Source organism: Scyliorhinus torazame, chromosome 7, assembly GCF_047496885.1.
Source record: "Scyliorhinus torazame isolate Kashiwa2021f chromosome 7, sScyTor2.1, whole genome shotgun sequence".
NCBI classification, from domain to species: Eukaryota; Metazoa; Chordata; class Chondrichthyes; order Carcharhiniformes; family Scyliorhinidae; genus Scyliorhinus; species Scyliorhinus torazame.
Window position 1 is genome coordinate 48,101,623 of NC_092713.1, and position 26,578 is coordinate 48,128,200.

Genomic DNA, 26,578 nt, shown 5'->3' on the forward strand with positions numbered 1-26,578 from the left:
TAACCACCGCCTTCAGCGCTTCCCATACTACCCCCACCTGGACCTCCCCACCATCATTGACCTCCAGGTATCTTTCGATGCATCCCCTCACCCTTCCGCATACCCCCTCGTCCGCCAGTAGTCCCATGTCTAATCTCCAAAGTGGGCGCTGCTCCTTTTCCTCTCCTAAATCCAGATCCACCCAATGTGGGGCGTGATCTGAAACGGCTAAAGCCGAGTACTCCGTTCCTGCCACTTTCGGGATCAGCGCCCTTCCCAAGACAAAAAAGTCTATCCGGGAGTATACTTTATGGATGTGGGAGAAGAAGGAAAACTCTTTCCCCATCGGACTAGCAAATCTCCACGGATCTACCCCTCCCATCTGCTCCATAAATCCCTTAAGCACCTTGGCCGCTGCCGGCCTTCTCCCGGTCCTGGATCTGGACTGGTCCAGCACTGTGTTAAAATCCCCCCCCCATTACCAAGCTTCCCGCCTCCAGGTCCGGGATACATCCCAGCATTCGGTTCATGAATCCCGCGTTATCCCAGTTCGGGGCATATACGTTCACCAGCACCACTGCCTCACCTTGCAATCTGCCACTCACCATCACGTACCTGCCCCCACTATCCACCACTATGGTCTTAGCCTCGAACGATACCCGTTTCCCCACCAGTATTGCCACCCCTCTGTTTTTCGCATCTAACCCTGAGTGGAATACCTGTCCCACCCATCCTTTCCTCAGTCTAACCTGATCCGCCAATTTCAGGTGCGTCTCCTGGAGCATAACCACGTCCGCCTTCAGTCTCTTTAAGTGCGCAAACACCCTTGCCCTCTTAATCGGCCCATTTAAACCTCTCACATTCCACGTAATCAGCCGGGTTGGGGGGCCATTTACCCCCCCCTCGTCGACTAGCCATCCCCTTTTTTAAGCCAGCTCCTCGCCCAGGTCCCACGCACCCGTCTGTCCCCCAGACGGCGCCCTCCCATCCCGACCACCTCGTCTCGTATCAGCTCCCCCTTACCCTCCGCAGCAGCAACCCAGTTAACCCCCCCCCCTCCCCCTCCCCCGCTAGATTCCCCTCTAGCTTGATTGCTCCCCCCATATTGCTTCCGGGAGTCAGCTAACATTGGCTGACCTCGGCTTCCCCCGTTTATCCTTTGACCTCCCTGCGTGTGAGGCCCCCTTCCTTCCTGTGCCCTTTTTCCCGCCTCAATTTCCATAGCGCGGGAAAAAACCCGCGCTTCCCTCTCGGCCCCGCTCCTAGTGGCGCAGTTCCCTCATTCCCCTTCCCTGTCCCCTTTTCCGCCGGCGCCCACATTTCTTCGTGAAAAATTCGGGGAAAAAATTCCCCGTCCAACATTCTTACGTATTAGCCCTCCCCTCTCCCCACTTTAAATTTCTGTGCCACCACCTCGCTACCTCTCTCCAGACATCAATTTCTCAAGTCTAGTCCAATTTCTCTTCCTGAATGAATGTCCATGCCTCCTCCGCCGTCTCGAAGTAGTGGTGTTTGCCCTGGTGTGTGACCCACAATCTTGCCGGCTGCAGCATCCCAAATTTGACTTTCTTCCTATGGAGCACTGCCTTGGCCTGATTGAAGCTCGCCCTCCTTCTCGCCACCTCCACACTCCAATCTTGATATACGCGTATCACCGCGTTCTCCCACTTGCTGCTCCGTGTCCTCTTAGCCCAACTCAGGACCATCTCCCTGTCCCTGTAGCGATGGAACCTCACCACTATTGCTCGTGGTGTTTCCCCTGCCTTTGGTCTTCTCATGAGGACCCAGTACGCTCCCTCCACTTCCAGCGGGCCCGTTGGGGCCTCAGTTCCCATTAGGGTATGGAGCATCGTACTTACATACGCCCCAGCATCAGCCCCCTCTGTCCCTTCAGGGAGACCTAAAATCCTTAGATTCTTCCTCCTCGAGCTGTTCTCCAGGGCTTCCAGCCTTTCTATGCACCTCTTATGTAGTGCCTCGTGCGTCTCCGTTTTTACCACCAGGCCCTGTATCTCGTCTTCGTTCTCGGCTGCCTTTGCCTTCACTCCACGGAGTTCCATCGCCTGGACCTTTTGTGTTTCCTTCAGTCCCTCGATTGCCAGTAACATCGGCGCCAGCACCTCTTTCTTGAGCTCCTCCACACATCGTCGGAGGAACTCCTGCTGTTCCGGGCCCCATACCATCTGGGCTCCCTCGGCCGCCATCTTGCTTCTCCCTTCTCTTCCCTGCCGCTTCTCCAGAGGATCCTCCGCAATCTGGACACTGCTGACACTCCTTTCTATCCACACCCGGGGGGACTTCTTCCTTTGTCACCTCACACTGGGTTTGGCCGTAAAAAATTTACGTTGGGGCTCCCGATAAGAGCCCAAAAGTCCGTTGAAACGGGAGGTGCCGAAACGTGCGGCTTAGCTGGTCATCGCCGTAACTGGAAGTCCATGCACTTTATTGTTACTGTTTGAGAGCGAAATGTTGGCTCGGAAATCAGGAGAATTACCCCACTCTTCTTCACCATGAGATTTTTCACACCCGTCTGGGAGGGCACTCAAAATCATCTTTAAAATCTCATCTGTTGGTGCAGTACTGCCTCAGTACTAGTTTGAAGTGTCTTTATGCGCTGAAGTCTCGAGTGCGGCTTAGTCATGATTTTCTCGCTCAGAGTCAGCGTCCACTGAACTCAGACGGACACTTTTCATTTAAAATGTTTGTTTACTTTGCAAGGTATTTTGAGTGGTTGAATCCTTTTTATTTATGGCTATTTGGGCAGCGCGGTAGCATAGGTGGGCAGCACGGTATCAGAGCACTATGGCTACACAGCGCTAAGGTACCAGGTTCAATTCATGACTTAGGTCACTGTCTGTGCGGAGTCTGCTCGTTTTCTCCGTGTCTGCGTGGGCTTCATCCGGGTGCTCTGGTTCCCTCCCACAAGTCATGCTATTAGATAATTTGGGCAATCTAAATTCTCCCTCTGTGTACCTGAACAGGCGCCGGAATGTGGCGACTATGGGTTTTTCACAGTTACTTCATTGCAGTGTTAATGTAAGCCTACTTGTGACAATAAAGATTATTATAATATATCTATTTTATATCTAAGAAAAGACACAGATAGGGTTGATCCGAAGAAGGAAAATCCTTGAAATACAGCAATAGTTGAATACAGAGGGAGTTCTTCCTGAATTTCACAGAACCGCAATGACAGAATTGTTACAGCACAGGCGCCTGCCTCCACCACAATCTCAAGGCAATGCATTCCAGACTAACAATCGTTGCATTTAAAAATGTCCTTGTCTTGCTTTTGTTTCTTTTGTTAATTAATTTAAATCACTCTCTATCTTTTCACAAGTGAGGACAGTTTCTCTCCATCTATTCTGTTCAGACCCTTCATGATGTCATAGAATTTACAGTGCAGAAGGAGGCCATTCGGCCCATCGAGTCTGCACAGGCTCTTAGAAAGAGCACCCTACCAAAGGTCAACACCTCCACCCTATCCCCATAACCCAGTAACCCCACCCAACACTAAGAGCAATTTTGGACACTAAGGGCAATTTATCATGGCCAATCCACCTAACCTGCACATCTTTGGACTGTGGGAGGAAACCGGAGCACCCAGAGGAAACCCACGCACACACGGGGAGGATGTGCAGACTCCGCACAGACAGTGACCCAAGCCGGAATCGAACCTGGGATCCTGGAGCTGTGAAGCAATTGTGCTATCCACAATGCTACCGTGCTGCCCGATCTTGAATATCTCTATCAAATCTCCCCTCAACCTTCTCTTACAGTCACAACTTCTCCAATCGGCCTTCATAATTGAAGCTCATCATCCCTGAAACCATTTTCGTGAATCCTTTCTGCATTCTCCAATGTCTTCACACTGTTCCTTAAGTATGTTTCCCAGGGTTGGATACAATGCTCCAGCTGAGGCCAAACTAAGTATGTTTCCCAGTGCTGGATATAATGCTCCAGCTGAGGCCAAACTAGTGTCCTATGCAAGTTCTACATAACCTGTTGGATCTTGTATTCTATGCTCCTATTAATAAACCATGGGATGCTGTACATTTTATTAACAGCGCTCTCAACCTGCTATGCCACTTTAAATGATTTAAGTACACATACACTCAGGTTCCTCTGTTCCTGCACCCCCTTTAGAGTTTAGGATTGAGGTGGTGAAGATGTTTCCACTTTGGGGCGGGGGAAAACAAAATTAGGGGCCATAATGCTGTAGTTATCCTTCAGGTCTTGAGAAATAGTGACATTTGTTCTTTGATGCGAGCAGCACTGGAGAACAATTACATTAGTGCTCTCACACTAATTCTGCATATCTCAGAATATGATTCTGCAGTTTGGCTCCTTGTACTCCTGCTGTGATAATCTTTGAGTCCATGTGGGTAGTGGGGATTTGTAAAATAACCAACATCAATTTCTAATCTGAGACATTGGAGGAATATAGGCAAGAGATCTGAAAAAAAAAGTGTAGGCAATTATGATACCTCGCCTGTCCTTTTAGGTCAAGTATGGTGGCATTGCAGAAAGCATTTTATCAGATGAATTGTTATTGCTCTCAGGGGGGGGTTGTGTTCCCCGGAAGGACTTGAAACAGGGAAGAATGAAATTGAAATAAAAAGTTAAACAAAACACATCTTCAGTTTGTAATGAAACAAATGCTGAAGTCACCAACTATGTTACAATCTCCCAGTAGCATTCTTAGAACATCAAAGAAGTTATTTAAAAAAATATTTTATTGGATTTTCACTTCTTTTTTTTAACAATTCAGAAGTTCCACATTACAAAACCGCGCCAAAAAGGAAAATAAAGAAAAACAGAAACCAACACCTATATTTATAGGCAATTGTCTTCCCTCCCTCTGTGGCCGTGACCTGCCTTTAGCCGGCATACATATGTTACAATCCTCAGTATGGCCATAGCCATATTTTACAAGTGTCTATTTACAGTTTATTGCTTGGCACAAAAGTTATTGTAACACGGTACCTCATCGATCCCTAATCCGCTCTAGTAGGTTGATAACATATGCTGTGACGACAAATGGACAAACCATTGTTCATTTTGAGTAATGATGGCTCTAGCTGCCTGGTCCTAGGATCAACATTGATATGAAAGTTGATTTGGTGATTCACTGCTTTCCAAACTGCAAGAGATGAACAGCTCCAAAGACTAAAGGCCATTCTGTTCGTTGGCACATTCTAATCCAATCAAATCGATGATGCTCATCACAGCCCTTGAGTACCCATCTCTTGTTACTGTTGAAGTTTAGCTGCCAATCGTGTTTTGACTGGGAATGATTTACGTTTTCAGTTTAAAAAGATAAATAAATTAGCTTAACCACTCAGTTCTAATCTTGTTTCTATGGTAACTCTACCTTTGATTACATCTTGAGGCTTGGCAGTCCAAGTAATCCTTCGAATCCTGGAGAATTGGATGACAGGAGCTCAAGGTACATGTTATCAGTTGTTGTCAGCCACATCAGTATGCATTACTGTGTGAAACAAAATGATAAGTCATCAATAGAGTGAGATTATGAAAAGATACCATGTCAAGCTCTGCTTTATCATTCATGCAGCTACAAGAGGTTCAGTGGTTCTGTCTGACACTGAGCATTCCCGATTGAATAGAAGAAGACCAAACATATGTTATGATCAGGTAACAAACTTACTGCTTTCCAGTAAGATTGGTTTGATTCTCTTGTCTTCCCCCTCTCCTCCATTATAATAATAATCTTTATTATTGTCACAAGTAGGCTTACATTAACGCTGCAATGAAGTTACTGTGAAATTCCCCTATTCGCCACACTCCGACACCTGTTTGGGTACACAGAGGGAGAATTCAGAATGTCCAGTTCACCTAACAGCATGTCTTTTGGGACTTGTGGGAGGAAACCGGAGCACCCGGAGGATACCCACACAGACACAGGTAGAACGTACAGACACCTCAAAGACAGTGACCCAGGCGGGAATCGAACCTGGGACCCTGGCGCTGTGAAGCAACAGTGCTAACAGTGCTAACATTGACTATCTACAACTCCCGCTGCCTTGGGACAGCATAATCAAAGGCCCCTCCCACCCGGCTTACTCTCTTCCAATTTCTTCCATCGGGCAGGAGATACACACACAAATAGATTCAAAATCAGCTTCTTCCGTTTATACCAGACTCTCAAATGACTCTCTTATGGACTGATCTGATTAATACGACACTCTGAATGGTTCACCCGATGCCAGTGTCTATGTATTTACATTGTCTTTTTTTTTAAATTTAATTCTCCTTTTTCACATTTTCTCCCACATTTACATCCATCAACAATAAACAATAATCAGCAAAATATGTCAGTCCCCATAATAACAACGATCCCATCTACCCACCAACCCCCCAAACCTCAACACGCATGTTTACATAAACAAATGACAAAAAGGAATCAGGGATTACCCGTAGTCACCCTTAATTTTACACAGCTCCCCACCCCCCACCCCAGGTCTCCAGCTCCTCCCGTCCACTGCCTCTTGTAAAACTCCTCCTCCCAACCTCGGTTCCTTCTCCCCAACTTTCCACCCCGGCCAGACCACTCGGACCCTGTTCTACCAGGCTCCGATGGCCGCAGCCCCTCCCCCCACCTCACTCCCGTTCACTGGCCGGCTTAAACCGGCCAGCGTGGAGGCCCCCTCCCGGGTCCCTTTCCCACTTGCCCGTCCCTAGGAAAGCCCAAAGATCCCCTTTTAGCACACAAACCCCGCATATCCACCTACACCCCAAAGAACCCTCATTTCGAGTGAAAGTCCCGTCCCTTCCCTTAGAACATAGAACATAGAACGATACAGCGCAGTACAGGCCCTTCGGCCCACGATGTTGCTCCGAAACAAAAGCCACCTAACCTACACTATGCCATTATCATCCATATGTTTATCCAATAAACTTTTAAATGCCCTCAATGTTGGCGAGTTCACTACTGTAGCAGGTAGGGCATTCCACGGCCTCACTACTCTTTGCGTAAAGAACCTACCTCTGATCTCTGTCCTATATCTATTACCCCTCAGTTTAAAGCTATGTCCCCTCGTGCCAGCCATTTCCATCCGCGGGAGAAGGCTCTCACTGTCCACCCTATCTAACCCCTTTATCATTTTGTATGCCTCTATTAAGTCTCCTCTTAACCTTCTTCTCTCCAACGAAAACAACCTCAAGTCCATCAGCCTTTCCTCATAAGATTTTCCCTCCATACCAGGCAACATCCTGGTAAATCTCCTCTGCACCCGCTCCAAAGCCTCCACGTCCTTCCTATAATGCGGTGACCAGAACTGTACGCAATACTCCAAATGCGGCCGTACCAGAGTTTTGTACAGCTGCAACATGACCTCCTGACTCCGGAACTCAATCCTTCTACCAATAAAGGCCAACACTCTATAGGCCTTCTTCACAACCCTATCAACCTGGGTGGCAACTTTCAGGGATCTATGTACATGGACACCTAGATCCCTCTGCTCATCCACACTTCCAAGAACTTTACCATTAGCCAAATATTCCGCATTGCTGTTATTCCTTCCAAAGTGAATCACCTCACACTTCTCTACATTAAACTCCATTTGCCACCTCTCAGCCCAGCTCTGCAGCTTATCTATATCCCTCTGTAACCTGCTACATCCTTCCACACTATCGACAACACCACCGACTTTAGTATCGTCTGCAAATTTACTCACCCACCCTTCTGCGCCTTCCTCTGGGTCATTGATAAAAATGACAAACAGCAACGCCCCCAGAACAGATCCTTGTGGTACTCCACTTGTAACTGAACTCCATTCTGAACATTTCCCATCAACCACCACCCTCTGTCTTTCAGCGAGCCAATTTCTGATCCACATCTCTAAATCACCCTCAATCCCCAGCCTGCGTATTTTCTGCAATAGCCTACCGTGGGGAACCTTATCAAACGCTTTGCTGAAATCCATATACACCAAATCAACTGCTCTACCCTCGTCTACCTGTTCAGTCACCTTCTCAAAGAACTCGATAAGGTTTGTGAGGCATGACCTACCCTTCACAAAGCCATGCTGACTATCCCTGATCATATTATTCCTATCTAGATGATTATAAATCTTGTCTCTTATCCCCTCCAAGACTTTACCCACAACAGACGTGAGGCTCACCGGTCTATAGTTGCCGGGGTTGTCTCTGCTCCCCTTTTTGAACAAAGGGACCACATTTGCTATCCTCCAGTCCTCTGGCACTATTCCTGTAGCCAATGATGACATAAAAATCAAAGCCAAAGGTCCAGCAATCTCTTCCCTGGCCTCCCAGAGAATCCTAGGATAAATCCCATCAGGACCCGGGGACTTATCTATTTTCAGCCTGTCCAGAATTGCCAACACCTCTTCCCTACGTACCTCAATGCCATCTATTCTATTAGCCTGGGTCTCAGCATTCTCCTCCACAACATTATCTTTTTCCTGAGTGAATACTGACGAAAAATATTCATTTAGTATCTCGCCTATCTCTTCAGACTCCACACACAACTTCCCATCCCTGTCCTTGACTGGTCCTACTCTTTCCCTAGTCATTAGCTTATTCCTGACATACCTATAGAAAGCTTTTGGGTTTTCCTTGATCCTACCTGCCAAATACTTCTCATGTCCCCTCCTTGCTCGTCTTAGCTCTCTCTTTAGATCCTTCCTCGCTACCTTGTAACTATCCATCGCCCCAACTGAAACTTCACACCTCATCTTCACGTAGGCCTCCTTCTTCCTCTTAACAAGAGATTCCACTTCTTTGGTAAACCACGGTTCCCTCGCTCGATGCCTTCTTCCCTGCCTGACCGGTACATACTTATCAAGAACACGCAGTAGCTGATCCTTGAACAAGCTCCACTTATCCAGTGTGCCCAACACTTGCAGCCTACTTCTCCACCTTATCCCCCCCAAGTCACGTCGAATGGCATCATAATTGCCCTTCCCCCAGCTATAACTCTTGCCCTGCGGTGTATACTTATCCCTTTCCATCATTAACGTAAACGTCACCGAATTGTGGTCACTGTCCCCAAAGTGCTCTCCTACCTCCAAATCCAACACCTGGCCTGGTTCATTACCCAAAACCAAATCCAACGTGGCCTCGCCTCTTGTTGGCCTGTCAACATATTGTGTCAGGAAACCCTCCTGCACACACTGTACAAAAAACGACCCATCTAATGTACTCGAACTATATCTTTTCCAGTCAATATTTGGAAAGTTAAAGTTTCCCATAATAACTACCCTGTTACTTTCGCTCTTATCCAGGATCATCCTCGCCATCCTTTCCTCTACATCCCTAGAACTATTTGGAGGCCTATAGAAGACTCCCAACAGGGTGACCTCTCCTTTCATGTTTCTAACCTCAGCCCCTACTACCTCGGAAGATGAGTCCCCATCTAGCATCCTCTCCGCCACCGTAATACTGCTCTTGACTAGCAGCGCCACACCTCCCCCTCTTTTGCCTCCTTCTCTGAGCTTACTAAAACACCTAAACCCCGGAACCTGCAACATCCATTCCTGTCCCTGCTCTATCCATGTCTCTGAAATGGCCACAACATCGAAGTCCCAGGTACCAACCCATGCTGCCAGTTCCCCTACCTTATTTCGTATATTCCTGGCATTGAAGTAGACACACTTCAAACCACCTAACTGAACACTGACCCCCTCCTGCGACGTAAAATCTGTGCTCCTGACCTCTATACTCTCATTCTCCCTTACCCTAAAACTACAATCCAGGTTCCCATGCCCCTGCTGCATTAGTTTAAACCCCCCCAAAGAGCACTAACAAATCTCCCCCCCCAGGATATTTGTGCCCCTCAGGTTCAGATGTAGACCATCCTGTCTGTAGAGGTCCCACCTTCCCCAGAAAGAGCCCCAGTTATCCAGAAATCTGAATCCCTCCCGCCTGCACCATCCCTGTAACCACGTGTTTAATTGCTCTCTCTCCCTATTCCTCATCTCACTATCACGTGGCACGGGCAACAACCCAGAGATAACAACTCTGTTTGTTCTAGTTCTGAGCTTCCATCCTAGCTCCCTGAAAGCCTGCCTGACATCCTTGTCCCCTTTCCTACCTATGTCGTTAGTGCCAATGTGGACCACGACTTGGGGCTGCTCCCCCTCCCCCGAAGGACCCGGAAAACATGATCCGAGACATCACGTACCCTTGCACCTGGGAGGCAACATACCAAACGTGAGTCTCTCACGCTCCCACAAAATCTCCTATCTGTGCCCCTGACTATCGAGTCCCCAATTATTAATGCTCTGCTCCTCTCCCCCCTTCCCTTCTGAGCAACAGGGACAGACTCTGTGCCAGAGGCCCGTACCCCATGGCTTACCCCTGGTAAGTCGTCCCCCCCACAAGTATCCAAAGCGGTATACTTGTTTCTCAGGGGAACGACCGCAGTGGATCCCTGCACTGACTGCTTCTTCCCAGTCCCTCTTACAGTTACCCATCTATCTCCAATCTTTGGTGTAACTAATTCCCTGAAGCTGCTATCTATGACCCCCTCTGCCTCCCGAATGATCCGAAGTTCTTCCAACTCCAGCTCCAGTTCCCTAACTCGGTCTTGGAGGAGCTGGAGATGGCAGCACTTCCTGCAGGTAAAATCAGCAGGGACACTAACAGCATCCCTCACCTCAAACATCCTGCAGGAGGAACATTGCACTCCCTTCCCTGCCATCCCTCTAACTTTCTACCAAGATCTGGCTAACAACTAAATTAAATTTTTTTTAAAAAATAATAATAATAATAAAATATGGTACTTGCCTCACATCAATGGGTTTTATTATTAGGTTAGAGGAGGAGGGCGGGTGGGAGACACTACACGTGTAGTGTCTCGGGTTTCCTCTCCACCAGAATTTATTGGTGAGGGTCTTCACAGAAGTCCGCGGGTCGAACTTCCTGTTCCCGCCTTAAACACTAAAATTTTTTTTTAAAACAGCAAAGAGGGACTGAAAACGGGACCAGGTAAGTGTTTACTGCTGAAATTGACAAGCCTGCTCCTGTGAAGGTCTCCCAGAAATCACTAACGCACCGCTCCCGCTGAAATCGACTGGCCTGCTCCTGCAAAGACAAGTGTTTTTAAAGGAGAAACTTACCTCCCAGAAATCACTTGCGCACTGATCCCGCTGAAATTGACTAGCCTGCTCCGCTCCCGCTGAAATCGACTGGCCTGCTCCTGCAAAGACAAGTGTTTTTAAAGGAGAAACTTACCTCCCAGAAATCACTTGTGCACTGCTCCCGCTGAAATTGACTAGCCTGCTCCGCTCCCGCTGAAATCGACTGGCCTGCTCCTGCAAAGACAAGTGTTTTTAAAGGAGAAACTTACCTCCCAGAAATCACTTGCGCACTGCTCCCGCTGAAATTGACTAGCCTGCTCCGCTCCCGCTGAAATCGACTCTTGTCCAAATATATACCACTTTGGCTCCTTTAGTCTTTACACCCGCGCGCAGTGATACAAAAAAGAAGAATATACAGTCATGAGGTTACATCGGCACATGGCCGTTCCTCAATTTGTCAGTTCTGCCACAGTCCTTCTGCTTTCGCAAACTCTTCCGCTGCTTCCGCCGTTCCAAAATAAAAGTCCCTGAGCTTGTAAGTCACCCTCAGCTTCGCTGGATATACAATGCCGCACCGCACCTTGCTAATGTACAGTGCCCTCTTCACCCGGTTGAAGGCAGCTCGCCTCCTTGCCAGCTCCACCGTAAAGTCCTGGTATACACGTATACCAGTTCCAGCCTACTGCACCACCCGCTTCTGCTTGGCCCAGCTCAGGACCTTCTCCTTCACACTGTACCTACGGAAGCACAGAGTCACTGCCCTTGGCGGCTCACTCGCCTTTGGTACAGGCCTCCACGACCGATGAGCCCGATCCAGTTCATATCGGGAGGGATCCTCCCCCTCCCCCAATAGTTTTGCCAGCATCGCGGCAAAATACTCAGTCGGCTTCGGTCCTTCAACTCCTTCGGGCAGCCCCACAATCCTCAAATTCTGTCGCCTGGATCTGTTTTCCAGGTCTTCCATTTTTCCTCGCAGATCCTTGTTAGTATCCATCACCTTCCGCATCTCTTTCCCCATCGAGGCAAGTTGATCACCGTGCTGCAATAACGTCTCCTCCACTTCCTTCAGCGCCTCCCCTTGCTCTCGCACCTCCGCCACTGCGCTCGCCACTGCCGTTGTCACCGGGGAAACCGCCTCCTCCACCAGCACACTCAAAACCTCCCTCATCTCCTTCCTCACCGTCTCCATGCATTTCCCAATCTGCGCCAACTGCTTTTCAAATTCCGCAGCCATCACATTAGTTATTTCTTCAGCCGTAAGCAGTGCGGCCTTCCCTGGTGCTCCAGCCTCCATTTTCCTCGGTGACCCCGCGGTGACCTTTCCACTCCCCGACGCACCTTCAGCTGTTTATTTTCGGCAGTTTTTTTGCTCACCCTCGGCATTTTTCTTTGGGTTTTTTTTTTTGCTCCTGTGTCTTCACTGTGCCTCCTCCGTGCCTTCTCCCTGCTTCTGCCGCCTCCGTGGACCCTGGGACCGAAAAATGCCGTTCCCGAACGGGAGCCCTCCATTGTGCGGCCGCCTCCCGCCCGCCGTCACCGGAAGTCATTGTATTTACATTGTCTACCTTGTGTTGCCCTATTACGTATTTTCTTTCTGGATCCTAACAGTTGAGATGGATGGGGGCAGTGAGTTGGAATCCCCGCTACACCTTGACAAAATTTTAAAATGTATTCGGTTGATACAATCTGGCAACGCCCTTGGTCCGGATGGCTTTCCGATTGAACTCTACAAGAAGTTCTCAGAGCAGCTTGTGCCTTTAATTTTGAATATGTTCAATGATTCCCTATCCCGTGGGTTATTGTCCCCAACCCTCACTCAAGTCTCTATTTCCCTGCTTCCTCAGAGGGACAAAGATCAGCCATGATCTCATTGAATGGTGGAGCAGGCTCGAGGGGCCAGATGGCCTACTCCTGCTTCTTGTTCTTATGTTCTTATAAGACCTGACAGAGTGTGGTTCATAACTTCTTGTGCAGAAATCAAGTGACTCGCTTAAGGTGCTGGTGCTTCGTTTGGAGCCTTGACTCCCAAATATAATCTTGGAGGATCAAGCGGGCTTCGTGAAGAGTGACAATTGTCGGCTAATATACATCGGCTGTTCAATGTTGTCCTTTCCCATTCTACATTGCTCGAACCTGAGGTGATAGTATCTCTTGATTCTGAAAAGGCATTTGATAGAGTGGAATGGGTGTATTTATTTGAGATTCTTGAGAGATTTGGATTTGGCCATAAATTTGTTTCTTGGATTTGTCTATTGTATGAGGCCCCTACTGCTAGTGTTTGTACGAACGCCTTGACCTCTGCTTATTTTTCTTTGAATAGGGGCACAAGGCAGAGCTGCCCACTTTCACCACTCCTGTTCACTCTGGCAACAGAACAGCTATCTCTATTGTTGAGGTCCTCTAGTAAGTTTGGAAACAGTTTAGACAGCACTTCAAGCTCTTTTCCCTGTCTTCGCTAACCCCCATTTGCAATAATCTCTTTTTCCTACCTGTTGGTTTGGACTCAACTTTAAATCTTGGGAGGTCTGGAGCAGTTTGAGAACCTGTTCGTGGAGGGGAGGGTTGCCAGTTTCAGGGAATTAGCTGATAAATTCCAGCTGCCTAATTCCAGTCTTTTTAGCTATTACGAAGTTTGCGATTTTTTGCGTAAAGCTTTTTCTTCCTTCCCTTTGGTGCCACCTTCTTCTCTGATGAAGAAGGTTCTGTCTCTGCTCAACCTGACAGAGGGGCTATTTCGGACCTATATGGTCATATCCTTTCATCGGATTCTGCTCCGTTGAGTGGTGTGAGGGCAAAATGGGTAGGTGAATTGGGTCCCATTCATACTGGTGAGGTGTGGAGTGAGCCCTTCACAGGGTCAACTCCACATCTTCATGTGCTCGGCTCACCCTGATTCATGGTTAAGGTATTTCATAGGGCGCACTTGAGTAGGGCAAGGATGAGCGGGTTCTTCCTGAGGGTTGAGGATAGGTATGGTCACCGTTCTTGTGGGCTGGCGAACCATACGCATGTGTTCTGGTCCTGCCCCAAAATTATATGTTTCTGGGCTTCATTCTTCAATACCATGTCAGAGATACTCCACATGTATTTAGATCAGTGTCCGCTGGTGGCCATAGTTGGGATGTCGGATTCGCCGGTGATTCATTCTGGGATAGAGGCGGATGTTCTCGTCTTTGCCTCATTGATAGCCCGGAAGCGAATATTGCTTGGTTGGAGGTACTCTACTCCACCCAACGCCTCTGCTTGGCTGGGTGATGTAATGTCACTCCTGCATTTGGAGAAAGTCATCATCAGGGGGTCAGTGGAGAGGTTCTTTCTAAGATGACAACCATTTATTTCCTTTTTTAAGTAAGAAATCTTACAACACCAGGTTAAGGTCCAACAGGTTTGTTTCAAATCACTAACTTTCGGAGTACTTCCTCAGGTGAATCTGCTGTTGTGAGACTTCTTACTGTACTCACCCCAGTCCAACGCCGGCGTCTCCACCACATTACTTTTTTAAGGAATTAGTCACAGTCAGTTGTTAGGGGGTATAGGTTAGTTTTAGTATTTAAGTTAATTAGGTGTTGTGTGTTTTTCCCATTTTTTTGTACTTTTATATTTGATTGTGATGTTTTGCCTTTTTCTATTTTTTAAAAATAAATTTAGAGTACCCAATTATTTTTTTCCCAATTAAGGGGCAATTTAGCGGGGTCAATCCACCTAACCTGCATCTCTTTGGGTTGTAGGGGTGAAACCCACGCAGACATGGGGAGAAGGTGCAAACTTCACACAGACAGTGACCCAGGGCTGGGATTCGAACCCAGGTCCTCAGCGCCACAGTCCCAGTGCTAACCACTGTGCCACATGCCACCCCTCCTTTTTCTATTTTTGCTTGTTCTGGTTTGTATTGATGGTTATGGAAACATTTGTAAGAAACATATTGTGCAGGATTCTCCCCTACCCGGCGGGGCGGGCCATACCGGCGCCAAGGAGTGGCGTGAACCACTCCGGCGTCGGGCCGCCCGGAAGGTGCAGAATCCTCCGCACCTTCAGAGGCTAGGCTGACACCGGCGGGGTTGGCGCCGTGCCAACCGGCGCCGAAGGGCCTCCGCCGGCTGGCACGAGTTGGCACATGCGTGGGAGTGCCAGCGTGTGCTGGCATCATCCCAGCGCATGCGCAGGGGGGTTCTTCTCCGCGCCAGCCATGGCAGAGGTTGACAACAGCCGGCGCGGAGGGAAAGAGGGCCCCCACGGCACAGGCCCGCCCGCGGATCGGTGGGCCCCAATCGCCGGGGGGGGGGGGGGGGGGGGGGTCGGAGAATCCCGCCCATTTTGTTTAAAAGTCAGCATGTTTTTGTGAAAGAGAAATCATGCTGAACCAATTTATTGGAATTCTTTGAAGGAGTAACGTATGCTGTGAATAAAGGGAGCTTGTAGACATGCTGTACTTGGATATCCAGAAAGCATTTGGTATGATACCACATTATTACGGAAAATAAAAACTCATGTTGTGGGGTAACATACTGCTGGCTAACAGAAAACTGAGAGTATGGCTAAATGGATTGTTTTCTGATTGGCAGGATGTAACAAGTAGAGTCCTGCAGGGGTCTGCGCTGGGGCCTCAACGTTTTACAATCTATTTATATCAATTACTTAGATGCGAAGATTGAAGGCATGGTAACTAAATTTGCAAGTGACAATAAGATGGATAGGAAGGTATGTTTCGAAGAGGACATAAGAAAGTTGCAGAGTGAGTGGGCAAAACAACTGGCAGATGGAGTATCATATGGGAGAATGTGAAGTTGTTCACTTTGGCAGGATGAATAAAAAATAGTGTATTACTTAAATGGAGAATAGCTGCAGGACTTCAAGGTGCAGCGGGATCTGTGTGCTGGCGCATGAGGCACAAAACATTAACGTGCAGGTACAACAAGTAATTAAAAAAACTAACGGATTACTGTCCATCATCAGGAGAGGAATTGAACATAATGTAAGGATGTCATGCATCAGTTATACAGGGCATCGGTGAGACCATGTCTCAAATATTGTGTGCAGTTTTGATCTCCGTACTTAAGGATGCAAATGCGTTGGAGGTGGAATGAGCGGGTTGTGTTAAGAGGAACAGTCAGACTGACTGGGCTTGTTTCCACAGGAGTTTAGAAGAATGAAGGGTGACTTGATTGAAGTATGTAAGATCCTGGATGGTTTTGACAAGTGGACATGAAAAGCATGTTTCCTCTTGTGGGTGAGTCCAGAACCAGGAGGCACTGTTTTAAAATTCGGGACTGCTCATTTAGGACAGAAATTAGAAATATTTTCTCCAAAGCTTGTGCTACTTATGAACTCTCTCCCTCAGAAGGTAGTGGAGGCGGGGTCATTTAATATTTTATGGCCAATGTAGATAGATTCCTGTTGGACAAGGAAAGCAAAGCTTAATGGGGGTAGATCGGAATGTGGAATTCAAAACATAAATAGATCAGCCATGATCTGATCGAATGGTGGAGCAGGCTCGAGGGGCTGAATGGCCCACTTCTCCTTTTTTGTATGTTTATGTTTCTTTTTAAATCCATTCCACTGCGCATGTCCATCAGCTTTCAAACTGAGCATGTCTCTGGAAATCCTGAGTATCCAATCAGAGCATTCTGACCGAATGGCCAATCAGGCAGCTGAAAGCCGAATTAATCAGGGCAGTGAAAAGCTGTCCATTGCCCAAATGTTTTGGGAATTGAACATTTGCTGCCTGTTGGGTGCATAGAATTGTTGGATTTATTCTTTTGTTTCTCAAACTACATATCTAATTAAGTCAATTAACGTCAAGTTGTGTGAGATTTTGTGCTGGCAAATATAATTCACATTTATATGGGGCCTTTAACAACATCAAGTTGTTTCAAACGTTCTTCACAACTAATAAGCGCATTTTCACTGTTGACAATGTAGGGAAGCATTGCAATTTGCAAGTAACAAAATCCCACATACAGCAATTAAATCTGTTTTAATGATCTTGGTTGAGGGATAAATATTGGCCAAGATATCAGGAGAACTCCTGTGCTCTTATTTGAATAATAGAATAGTACATTTCATAAGTTCCGGGAGGATGGACAGGGCCGTGGTTTATCATTACATCTGGAGGATAACACTTCCAGAGTAAAGCAAATACCCTCAGTGCTGCTCAGACTTGTCATTCAAGATTATTTACTTGTCCCTCTGGAGTAGGACTTGATTACACAACTTTCTCACTCAAGAGATGCGCATGCAAACAGTGAGCTGCGACTGATATTCAGTGCGGTCTCTGAGCTTTATTTTTCAGTTGATGGAGAGTTGTTGGCACCAATTCTCACTTACAACTCTGCATCACAATGTCTGGCCAACCTTCCTGAGAAGACTTTGGACATTCATGGGTGCACAACTAAATAATCTCTTCAACAGTACTGGAGGTATTGGGCGCGATCTTCCCAAAAGGAAAGAAAGGCCCCGAGCGACTGCGTTTAACCGCTTTTTTCCCCAGCACAGACTGGGGAACGTGTGGTCGAGGCCACACAAAGCCCAATTTCTTACAATCATAGAATCATAGAATTTACAGTGCAGAAGGAGGCCATTCGGCCCATCGAGTCTGCACCAGCTCTTGGAAAGAGCACCCCACCCAAGGTCCACACCTCCACCCTATCCCCATAACCCAGTAACCCCACCCAACACTAAGGGCAATTTTGGACACTAGGGGCAATTTAGCATGGCCAATCCACCTAACCTGCACATCTTTGGACTGTGGGAGGAAACTGGAGCACCCGGGGGAAACCCACGCGCACACGGGGAGGATGTGCAGACTCAGCACAGACAGTGACCCAAGCCGGAATCGAACCTGGGACCCTGGAGCTGTGAAGCATTTGTGCTATCCACAATGCTACCGTGCTGCCCCAAATGGGAGCGGATCTCCAAGGCCCACAAAAAAATCCACGACCAACCCCCCCCCCCCCCGGCCTGAAAGCAGTATGGGAGGATCCCCCGGACACCCCTGGGACCTCCCAACACCCACACGAACAACCTCGGCCTGATCGCGCATGCACAAAAATGCCAGCTTGGCAGTGCCACCTGGGCATTTCCAGGCTTGCACCCAGGTGGCACTGCCAGGATACCCAGGTGGCACCAACAGTGCCAGGGCAACACCCTGTCCAAAGGGCATGCAGCTGGGGACCTCGGAACCCCTTGGAGACCCCCACGAGTGCAGTTTTGTCTGATCCTCATTTGTAGAGACCAGTACCAAACGGTGCTCGACTGAGGTCTCTGAGGCGAAGGGATTGAATCCCAAAACCTCAGGTACCTCGGGAATCTGCACATTAAAATAAGGCTTACTGCCTCGCTCTAATATGCAGATTTTCCAAAAAAAGATCTTGTCCATTGTGGGTGCGATTCACCTTGCAAAGTCTCGCAAGATTGTGTTGAATCTGGGAGTGGATCCCGGGAGTGGGCTCTCCTGGCTTTCACCAGCCACACTGCACCGTGGCGAGATGGCTTTCCGGTGCAGCGTTGGCTGGAGGATCGTGCCCATTATCTTTGAGAAGAATAAAAATATTTGAAGCCACATCCTCTCCCCTCTCCTATCCAGTTCCTTTGGTTCAAGGTTTTTCCTAGTAGCTTTTCTCAAGATTAACAAAGACTCTCCATTTACCAATTAATAGTCTCCCAAGGTTTTGTTCCCTTGCTTTATGTATTTAATTTTGCATACTATTTTTCTTCACAGAATATCCCAACACTAGGTACAGTGGCAATAACAATGGCATTGCACAACTGTGATGAAGTGGCCGTGGCTGGGTTTGGCTATGATATGAATGCTCCAAATGCACCTCTTCATTACTATGAGAATGTTAAGATGTCAGCCATCAAAGAGGTAAGATGCCTCAGACCCTTTGTAAATCTGTTGTTCTTTGGATTATTTTCACGACAATCTATGCCTGTATAAACTTCGAGGAGGACCACAAATATTGGTGATTTTTCTTTTTAAAATCCCTCGACTAGAAGAAACAAGACCAAAGAGCCAGGATATTCAGTGTTACTATCCTCCTTTTTGATTACTGCACCAAAGATAGCCATATCTTCAGCTTCCTCGGCCCTAAACTAACAATCCCCTATCTAATCCTCTCCTCCACTCTCTCCTTTTGAAATCTCTCTTTGAGATTGACTTCTTTGACCAAGCATTTGGTTATCTGTCCTAATACATCCTTATGTTGCTCAGTGTCAGATGTTTTATAGATTGCTCCTGTGAAGCACCTTGTGATGTTTTAATACATTAAAGGTGCTCTATGAATGCAAGTTATTATTGCTACCAGGGTCCTAATTAAGAGTAGTTTGTGAGTTGAGGCAAGAGTTCAGCCCCTTTTGAAATTTACTCTGCATTGTACACCATCTGGGATATATTCATTTAAGTATATAGGGACACAACTTGCACTTGCTCACAAACCTCCCACCCAACCCAAGTGTGACTACTCACATCATTTGTGTCTTTCACATTGGGGTCGGGTTTGCAGTGCAGTTTGCCAATGTGAGAGGAGTGTAGGTGCGGAAGCAGGGCAATAAGAAAACCTGTCTCGATTTTCCAACAGAGTATGCCAACACCTTACAGTACTTGAAGGCCTCCAAATCTCATTCCTCAGCCCCCATGCCTGCCGATACCATTTCTTTGCACCCATGCATCCTCCATGCCCCTTCAGATCACCCATGCCACCCCTGTGTACCCTCCATTGCCACTCCCCCATTATGCACCAAGATAGTCTTTGGCTTTTGTACAATATCACTGAAAAATACTTTACATTCCTTGGGAGGAAAAAATGAATCCCTCAACATCTATAATAAGCCTTCATGTCATAATTCTGCCATGTGAAAAAAATCTTGCAATACCTGTAATCCTGTTGGCTGATGTCAACAGAAAAGAAACCACTTCTGTTATTGCAACGTCTTAAAATTGTCATTCATTCTCAGATGAATGGAACATCAAAGGTGCTGAAACCCATTAACATTTGAAACTCAGAGAAGCATTCATAATTGCCACAGCTGTCTTCACAATTGCCTACTTTCTGAGAAAAGAGCAGCTACTCATTTCAATTTGAAGCAGATTGCTGTCAGTTAATGTAGGAGAGTAGAGGGTTACTTTTTTTTAATGTCCAAACCAGCTGTTTTTTATCAGCCAGAGACATTTAAATCATAGTAAAAAATATGACAACAGGCTGGCAGGACATTTTGATAATTTTTCTCTGCAATATGGCCATTTTTCCATTAGAAAAACTCTGTGTAATGCATGTGAACAAAACGCAAGGCTGGTCCGCTTACAAAAGGGCAAATCCCAATGATGGATCACCACATTAAAAACATGATCATACAGCATCTACAAGTTACATTTGAAGGTGAGGAAACACTTTACACTTACCTTTCAGTATGTGCCAGTGAAACCAGCCCTGACAACATTCAGTCCATATTGTCAGGTCTTAGTTGTAGTTGATGAATTTGCCACCCATTGTCTTTTACAAGACTTGTTACATTATTGTGTGTGCTTAAGAGGAAAATAATGTACATTTATAAAGCTTCTTATATCCTTTGCAAAGTATATTGCAGCCAATGAATTGCTTTTGAAGTGCTGTTACTGATGCTTTATAAGCAAACTTGGCAACTAATTTTGTATACAGCAAAGTGGCACAAGCAGTAAATGTAGTCAATCATTTTTTGTGTTTGATTGAGAAGAATATTGGAAAACAAGGAGATTGTAGATGAAGTTGTCCTATTTCCTTGACTTCCTATACTTGTTTTCTGACAATTGGGCTGGACATCTTGGAAGCTTTCCCTGCTCTTGATGCTTTTTTTCCTAATTAGAATTTTGTGCATGTTAACAATTCGTTAATCATCTGAGAAGAAATTGAGTTGAATAAGAGCTTTCCCTCATTTACAATTTTTTTGAACAAGGTTTTTTCATTCATCCATGGGATGTAGGTGTCGCTGGCACATTCAACATTTATCACCCACCCTTAATCGTTCTTGAGAAGGTGGGTGTGAGCTGTCTTGAACCTCTGCAGTCTGTGAGGAGTATATGTACCCACAGTGCTAATTGCAGAGTATTGCTACATCTTCCTTGGAGGAAATGTACTCATCAAAAATTGTTTTAAATTTGTTTTTGGTGTATTTTCACTCTTTCAAATTCCATCAACATCTGAATAAATTTCAGTATCAGTGAGCAGACAGTTTGAATTATCAGTACTAGTAAAACTGTTGGTACAGTAACAGTAAATCCCAGAGTCCTCAGATAAATGTCCAATAAAATCTTAGAGTCAATAAAATCCAGAGCCAAGAATTAATATCGCAAATTGCATTAAGTTATTTAACTCTTATGCCATTACTGGAAAGTCCCACTAGCAGACATCTAACGTGACAGTTTTATCAGGAAACATGCATTTCAAGAGCACAAAACAGTATGGAATAAGACAAGATCATTTTGCACATTAAACTTCATTCCTTCTGATAAACAATACAAAATTTGCTTTAGTCATGGACTCTCCTGTACTTATTTCCTAGCAAAATGTATAATCTCTAATAAAACCCTAAAATTCTTCCCTTGTCTATAGACCAGTTGTTTCTAGCATTGCAGCCGGCATTATTCTGCTGATATCCAAGATGCCTACTTTGTGTCAAAAATAATATTGCCAATTGTACAGAGTTGCTGCTGTTGAGCTGGTGCATAATACCCAACCAGTTATTTTATTTTATTTTATTTTTGTTCTTTTTGTGGTATTCTCTAATATATATTATTTATTCTGTGTACATAACGGTAAATATACTTTGTTCAAAAACCCAATAAAAAACATTTATAAAAAAAATTAAAAATTTCAGTGTTCCAATAACTGAGAAATGTAGAGTATATGTTCATAGATGTCTGTACATGTCCTTATTGTTGTGTTATATAATTTGGAATAGCACAAGCTGTCATTTGATGCAGTTTTGAGTAAAAGATGCTCCAAACTTTGAAGTGAGTTCAATGTGTTTTATTGAACTATTAGCACAGTTCTCAATGAGTTCGACTCTCTGCTAATCTAAATGTAGTTACTCAGTCTAACTGAATCAGCCTTGCTCTAAGCCACGTGCTGGGGTGTGATGCTGAGGACACACCCTGTCTCACTCTGTAGATGTTGGTCTGTGGAAAGCGCAGGGTGTGAGTGCGTCATCCCTTTTATAGTGAGATACCACCCCTGAGTGTCCTGACTGCGCATTGGTCGTGTCCTATTCTATGTGTTCATTAGCTGCATGTTTGCATATCATGACACTTATAATCTTGAATAATTATTTATTCACCCACCTTTTTAACCAAATTAAATCAAAACAACATGAACAGTTTTGATAAGATTCTATTCCATGCCTTCAGCAAAGAGAAGGCAAAATATGTTGGTTTTCAGTTGTAGCTTGTTAATTTTATATTCTCCCTCCTCAAATTATGGTTTTCATTGAATAAGCTGATTGCATCTATGTTTTGTATGCATTTTAACATTCAATAATCAGCAACTAAATCGCTATTATACCAAAATATTCTGGGCCGGATTCTCTGTTTCAGAGACTAAGTGCTGGCGCCAGGACTGAATCGCGTGTGTTCTGCGACCCTAAAAGCGGTGCCCGTCCCGGAACATTCAGGACATCCTAATGGGCTAGTGCTGGGGCATGTTGAACAAGTGCAATTCCAACGAACGCTGGCATGTGATTCGCCTGGGTCAGGATCGGCACTGGAGAGGCTGACAAGCAGGAGCTGCAAACAAGCACTCCGCTCCCCCCCCCCCCCCCCAACCCAACCAAGAAGATGGCACCGGTTGCGCTGGAGCACGCCCATGCTTTCGATGGGTCGTCTGGGGCCAGGGGGTGACCTGGGGAGGCACCCATATGACACATGGCGCTAAATTCACAGCGGGCAGTCAGCGGCGTGTGCAGCCGCTTGGCTGCCTTGTAGGCTGCGGAAATGATGATCCCCATCCACCCCAACCCCACAGCCCAACTGCTGCCCTGCCCCCTCCCGCTACTCCCCCTGGCTCTAGCAGAAGCCTCCCCGGCCAACTGCACAACTCTCAGCACACTATAGCAATGTTGGTCACTTTTCGTACCGCGTCTCTCTCTCTCCCTCAGCAGCCACGGCACCGTTTTCCCGATTTGAAATACCATAAGTGAATCTTGCCATCGGTAATTCCTCCTGGCGGAGGCAGAGCATAGCGGGCAACCCGGAAATCGCCGGGTTGGGCCAGTTAATAATATGCCAATGGCGTTTACTGTACAATTTGCAAGCCCAAGCCGGCGAGCGCCCAGCACGGCCTCAATTTTCGCTGACGTGCGATTCTCCGCCCGATCGCATTTCCCATTCCGACATTGCTGGACAGAGGATCCAGTCCTTTATTTTCCCCTTGAACACATCTGTAACCTACGTTTCTTGTCTCGGCTTCCAGCACCTTGCATTTAAATTATCATACCCTTCTCCAACCGTTTCATTTCTTCAATTCCTTTTAAATTTCATTTTGGATTAAAATTTGTAACTATTCAACCTAATTGGCCAGGACACTGTATAAATATATATTGAGTCTGTGGAACCTCCCCAGCTGTTACCAACTAAGTTACCCTGTCCTCCACACAGTTGCAGAGCAAGTTCTGTTGCTCGGATTTTAATCATTTCTGTCGTGAGTAAATAGAAACATCACACCTGACTAAAATTATGTTCTGTGTTTTGCTGGAAAATTAAGTAAAATATGCATTTTATTTGTGCATATTATTGGAATGTTTACTATACATACTACTTGAGTTTTACTTGTTACTATCTATGTATTAAATAGTTTTGTTTTACATACAGCCATTAACTTGTGAAGCAAAAAAAATGCTGTTATTGTGAAAGGGTTAACCCAGAATGAGACCATTCACCCTGAAAGGTTGAATGCATTGCCCAAATTCTGGGATTATCCAGTGTATCTTGAAATAAAACAATGAAATCCCATCAGCTGATGAGGAATTTACTAATCCACAAAATTGTAATTATTCCAGACTGACTAGGAATTGTCTGTTTATAGTAAACCATTCATTTAAAGCTCACACATGCACAGCAGATTGCTATGCAGTAGGAGCTGAAGTTACCTGATTGTTAAACGAATGATGTTACCCGATACCCCCCAAGTCACAGCAAACCCTTCTCTTCAACACGTGTTCTTGTTGTTTTTTTTAATTTGATGGCATAAAAGCCACCTGGCAGCTGAAATGAATTATTAATGCATTTCTAATTGTTTTCTTGTGAGTTGGCAAGATGTTCCCACTGGTGGGAGGGATATGATTTCCCCGTCATTAATATTGATGTGGTATGATAACTGTTCAATCCCATGGGATCATACGTGGACATGGGCCCATTGTAAAGGTCAAATAACAGCTAAGATATCACTTCACGCTGTAGGTTTAATTTGTAAAGGGGCTAATTTGCACTTTGTTGTCATTAGAAAAATAGATCAGGATTCCATTTTTAATAGAAAAAATATTAAGCTATTGTGGAATTTCTTTCTAATCCACTCATCTTTCCCCACAGAAGAATGTTTTTGCTCCCCTCCCACATTAATAATCTTGTCTTCTCTCTGCTCCCCTCAGTGAGAAGACCTGGCATTCATATTCAGCACCAATTGGGGTGCCCATGGTTTTAGGAGGGCATTTTTACAAATGTAAACATTACACAGTTGCCTGAGGCGATAACTTGTTCTCTTTAGCTGACAATTGCATTTAGTGGGAGTCCAGAGAAAAAAAAATATGGAGAACAAAATAAATTGCACAGCAAAAATAGACTGCTTCACAGGACCTTGTTAATATTCTATTTGTTCAGTTAGACAGCACACCAGTTTTTGTTGCATTGTGTTGGTTTGCTTTCAGATCAATTTTTTTTAAATTAACAGAATAGATTCTGGAGAATAGATAACTTAATATTTCAATTGTCAAAACGTCATATGAAGTTTTGACAATTGAAATATAAGAGTTGCAGTACTCCCATGTTCGTACATAGACACACATGTGTGGTGTGTGCATGTGTGTGTGAGGGGGGAGTGGAGGGAGAGGAGAGGAGGAAGTCTAGCTTGGAATGTGTTAATGCTACCGTTGCTTAGAAAGTAAAGGTGCATTGCCATGCAGCACAAGGGGGAGCTGTGACCTAAAATGAACGCAACCTGGAATGGCTTGATCTAGACACTGCACATAGCATGCAGGTACACTATGAAAAAAACACTGGGGAGCTCTGATTCATATGTGTCTCTCATTTGCTTCACCCAATTGAACTTGATGCTTTTCTGTGCCACATCCTGATCTTCTCTCACCTCATTGATGTGCACAAATTTAGGGGTTCCAGAGCCATAATAAATATTAAGAATTAGGAAACTTAAGAATTATCAGCTTGAGATAGTTCCTCTCAATATGCTGGTTATGGAGATTTTGTGTCAAATGACTTGAAGTTCTAGATTTTGCTCTCAAAAGCCGATTGATTGCTAAAGTAGATGGAGGAGCTGTAATGAAGAAGCCAAGAATGTGGCAACAGATGATTGGGGGGGGGGAGGGGATGGAATTTTCACTTGCAAAATATTTTATCCCAGCTCAAACAATTTTGAATGATTCACCAATAATTGATTATCTGAATGGCTGTCACTTGTCATGTGAGGAAATGGGGCAGCCATTTGTCACAGAGTAAAATCCCACAAATAGCAACAAAATGAACCAGTTTTTGGTGTGTTAATTGACATTTCTAGGATGCTGATACGAAACCTTGACTTTCCTTTGCACAGGTGTTTAACATACACCTGGAAAATCAGGAAAAGTATGGGCGAAAGTCTCCGTTTAGGAGACAAAGGACGTGATCTAATGGAATATTTTCTAAGGGCTGGGTTTACTGAACACCCCGCCGTGTGTTTTTGGACGGAAGAGGCGGGCCGCCAGCGGGATCTATCGGTCCCGCCATTGTCAACAGGATTTCCCGTTGACAGCACCCCGCGTCGCTGGGAAACCCCAGCGCAGGTGGAGTGGAATTTCCCGCCAAGTGAACAGTCGGTAAATCCTGCCCGAGTGTCATTTGTGGCAGGATTTGCTGGGAGTTTCGCCCCGGCTGCATCGGCGAGTTCCCCATCGCTATCTAACCCCACGTTTTTGTGCTCTGGGATTTTCTCACTGGACAACTCACACATGGGCATGACCCAAACCCCCCCCCCCCCCCCCAAGTGATGACACCCTGCTATGGGGTTGCTGAGGAGCCCCCTTTTCAGGCCTTTCCACATCCCCTTTTGTGCATCCTCCTCTTCCAGGATCCCCAGCTTTCACCTCTTCCAACCTTTCGGAGACCCTGCCCTGCACCCCTTCCCCAACATTCATAACCTTACTATCTTCCTTTCATGGCCATAGTCCCCCTCAGGCTCTGACCTTCGGCCATGCCACTGGGCACCCTAGCACTGGCACCCTGGCAGTGCTTCTGCCAGCTTGGCAGTGCCATCCGGGTACCTTGACAGTGGCAGGGTGGCAGTGCCAAGTTTTCAGCCTGGCAG

At 46.0% G+C, this 26,578-nt stretch overlaps 1 protein-coding gene across 8 annotated transcripts in view; it reads left to right on the forward strand.

Moving 5' to 3' along the window:
* The window catches only part of st3gal3a (ST3 beta-galactoside alpha-2,3-sialyltransferase 3a), a 1,052,507-nt gene that overhangs the window by 974,492 nt on the left and 51,437 nt on the right, over nucleotides 1-26,578 (forward strand). For 7 of the 8 annotated variants that reach the window (XM_072510649.1, XM_072510647.1, XM_072510646.1 and 4 more), the window contains one exon: nucleotides 18,760-18,906. In XM_072510649.1, the coding sequence (XP_072366750.1) occupies nucleotides 18,760-18,906 (147 nt within the window). Of the gene's footprint in view, nucleotides 1-18,759; nucleotides 18,907-20,292; nucleotides 20,417-26,578 lie in introns of all 8 variants that reach the window. The other variant, XR_011948150.1, reaches the window with a different exon arrangement.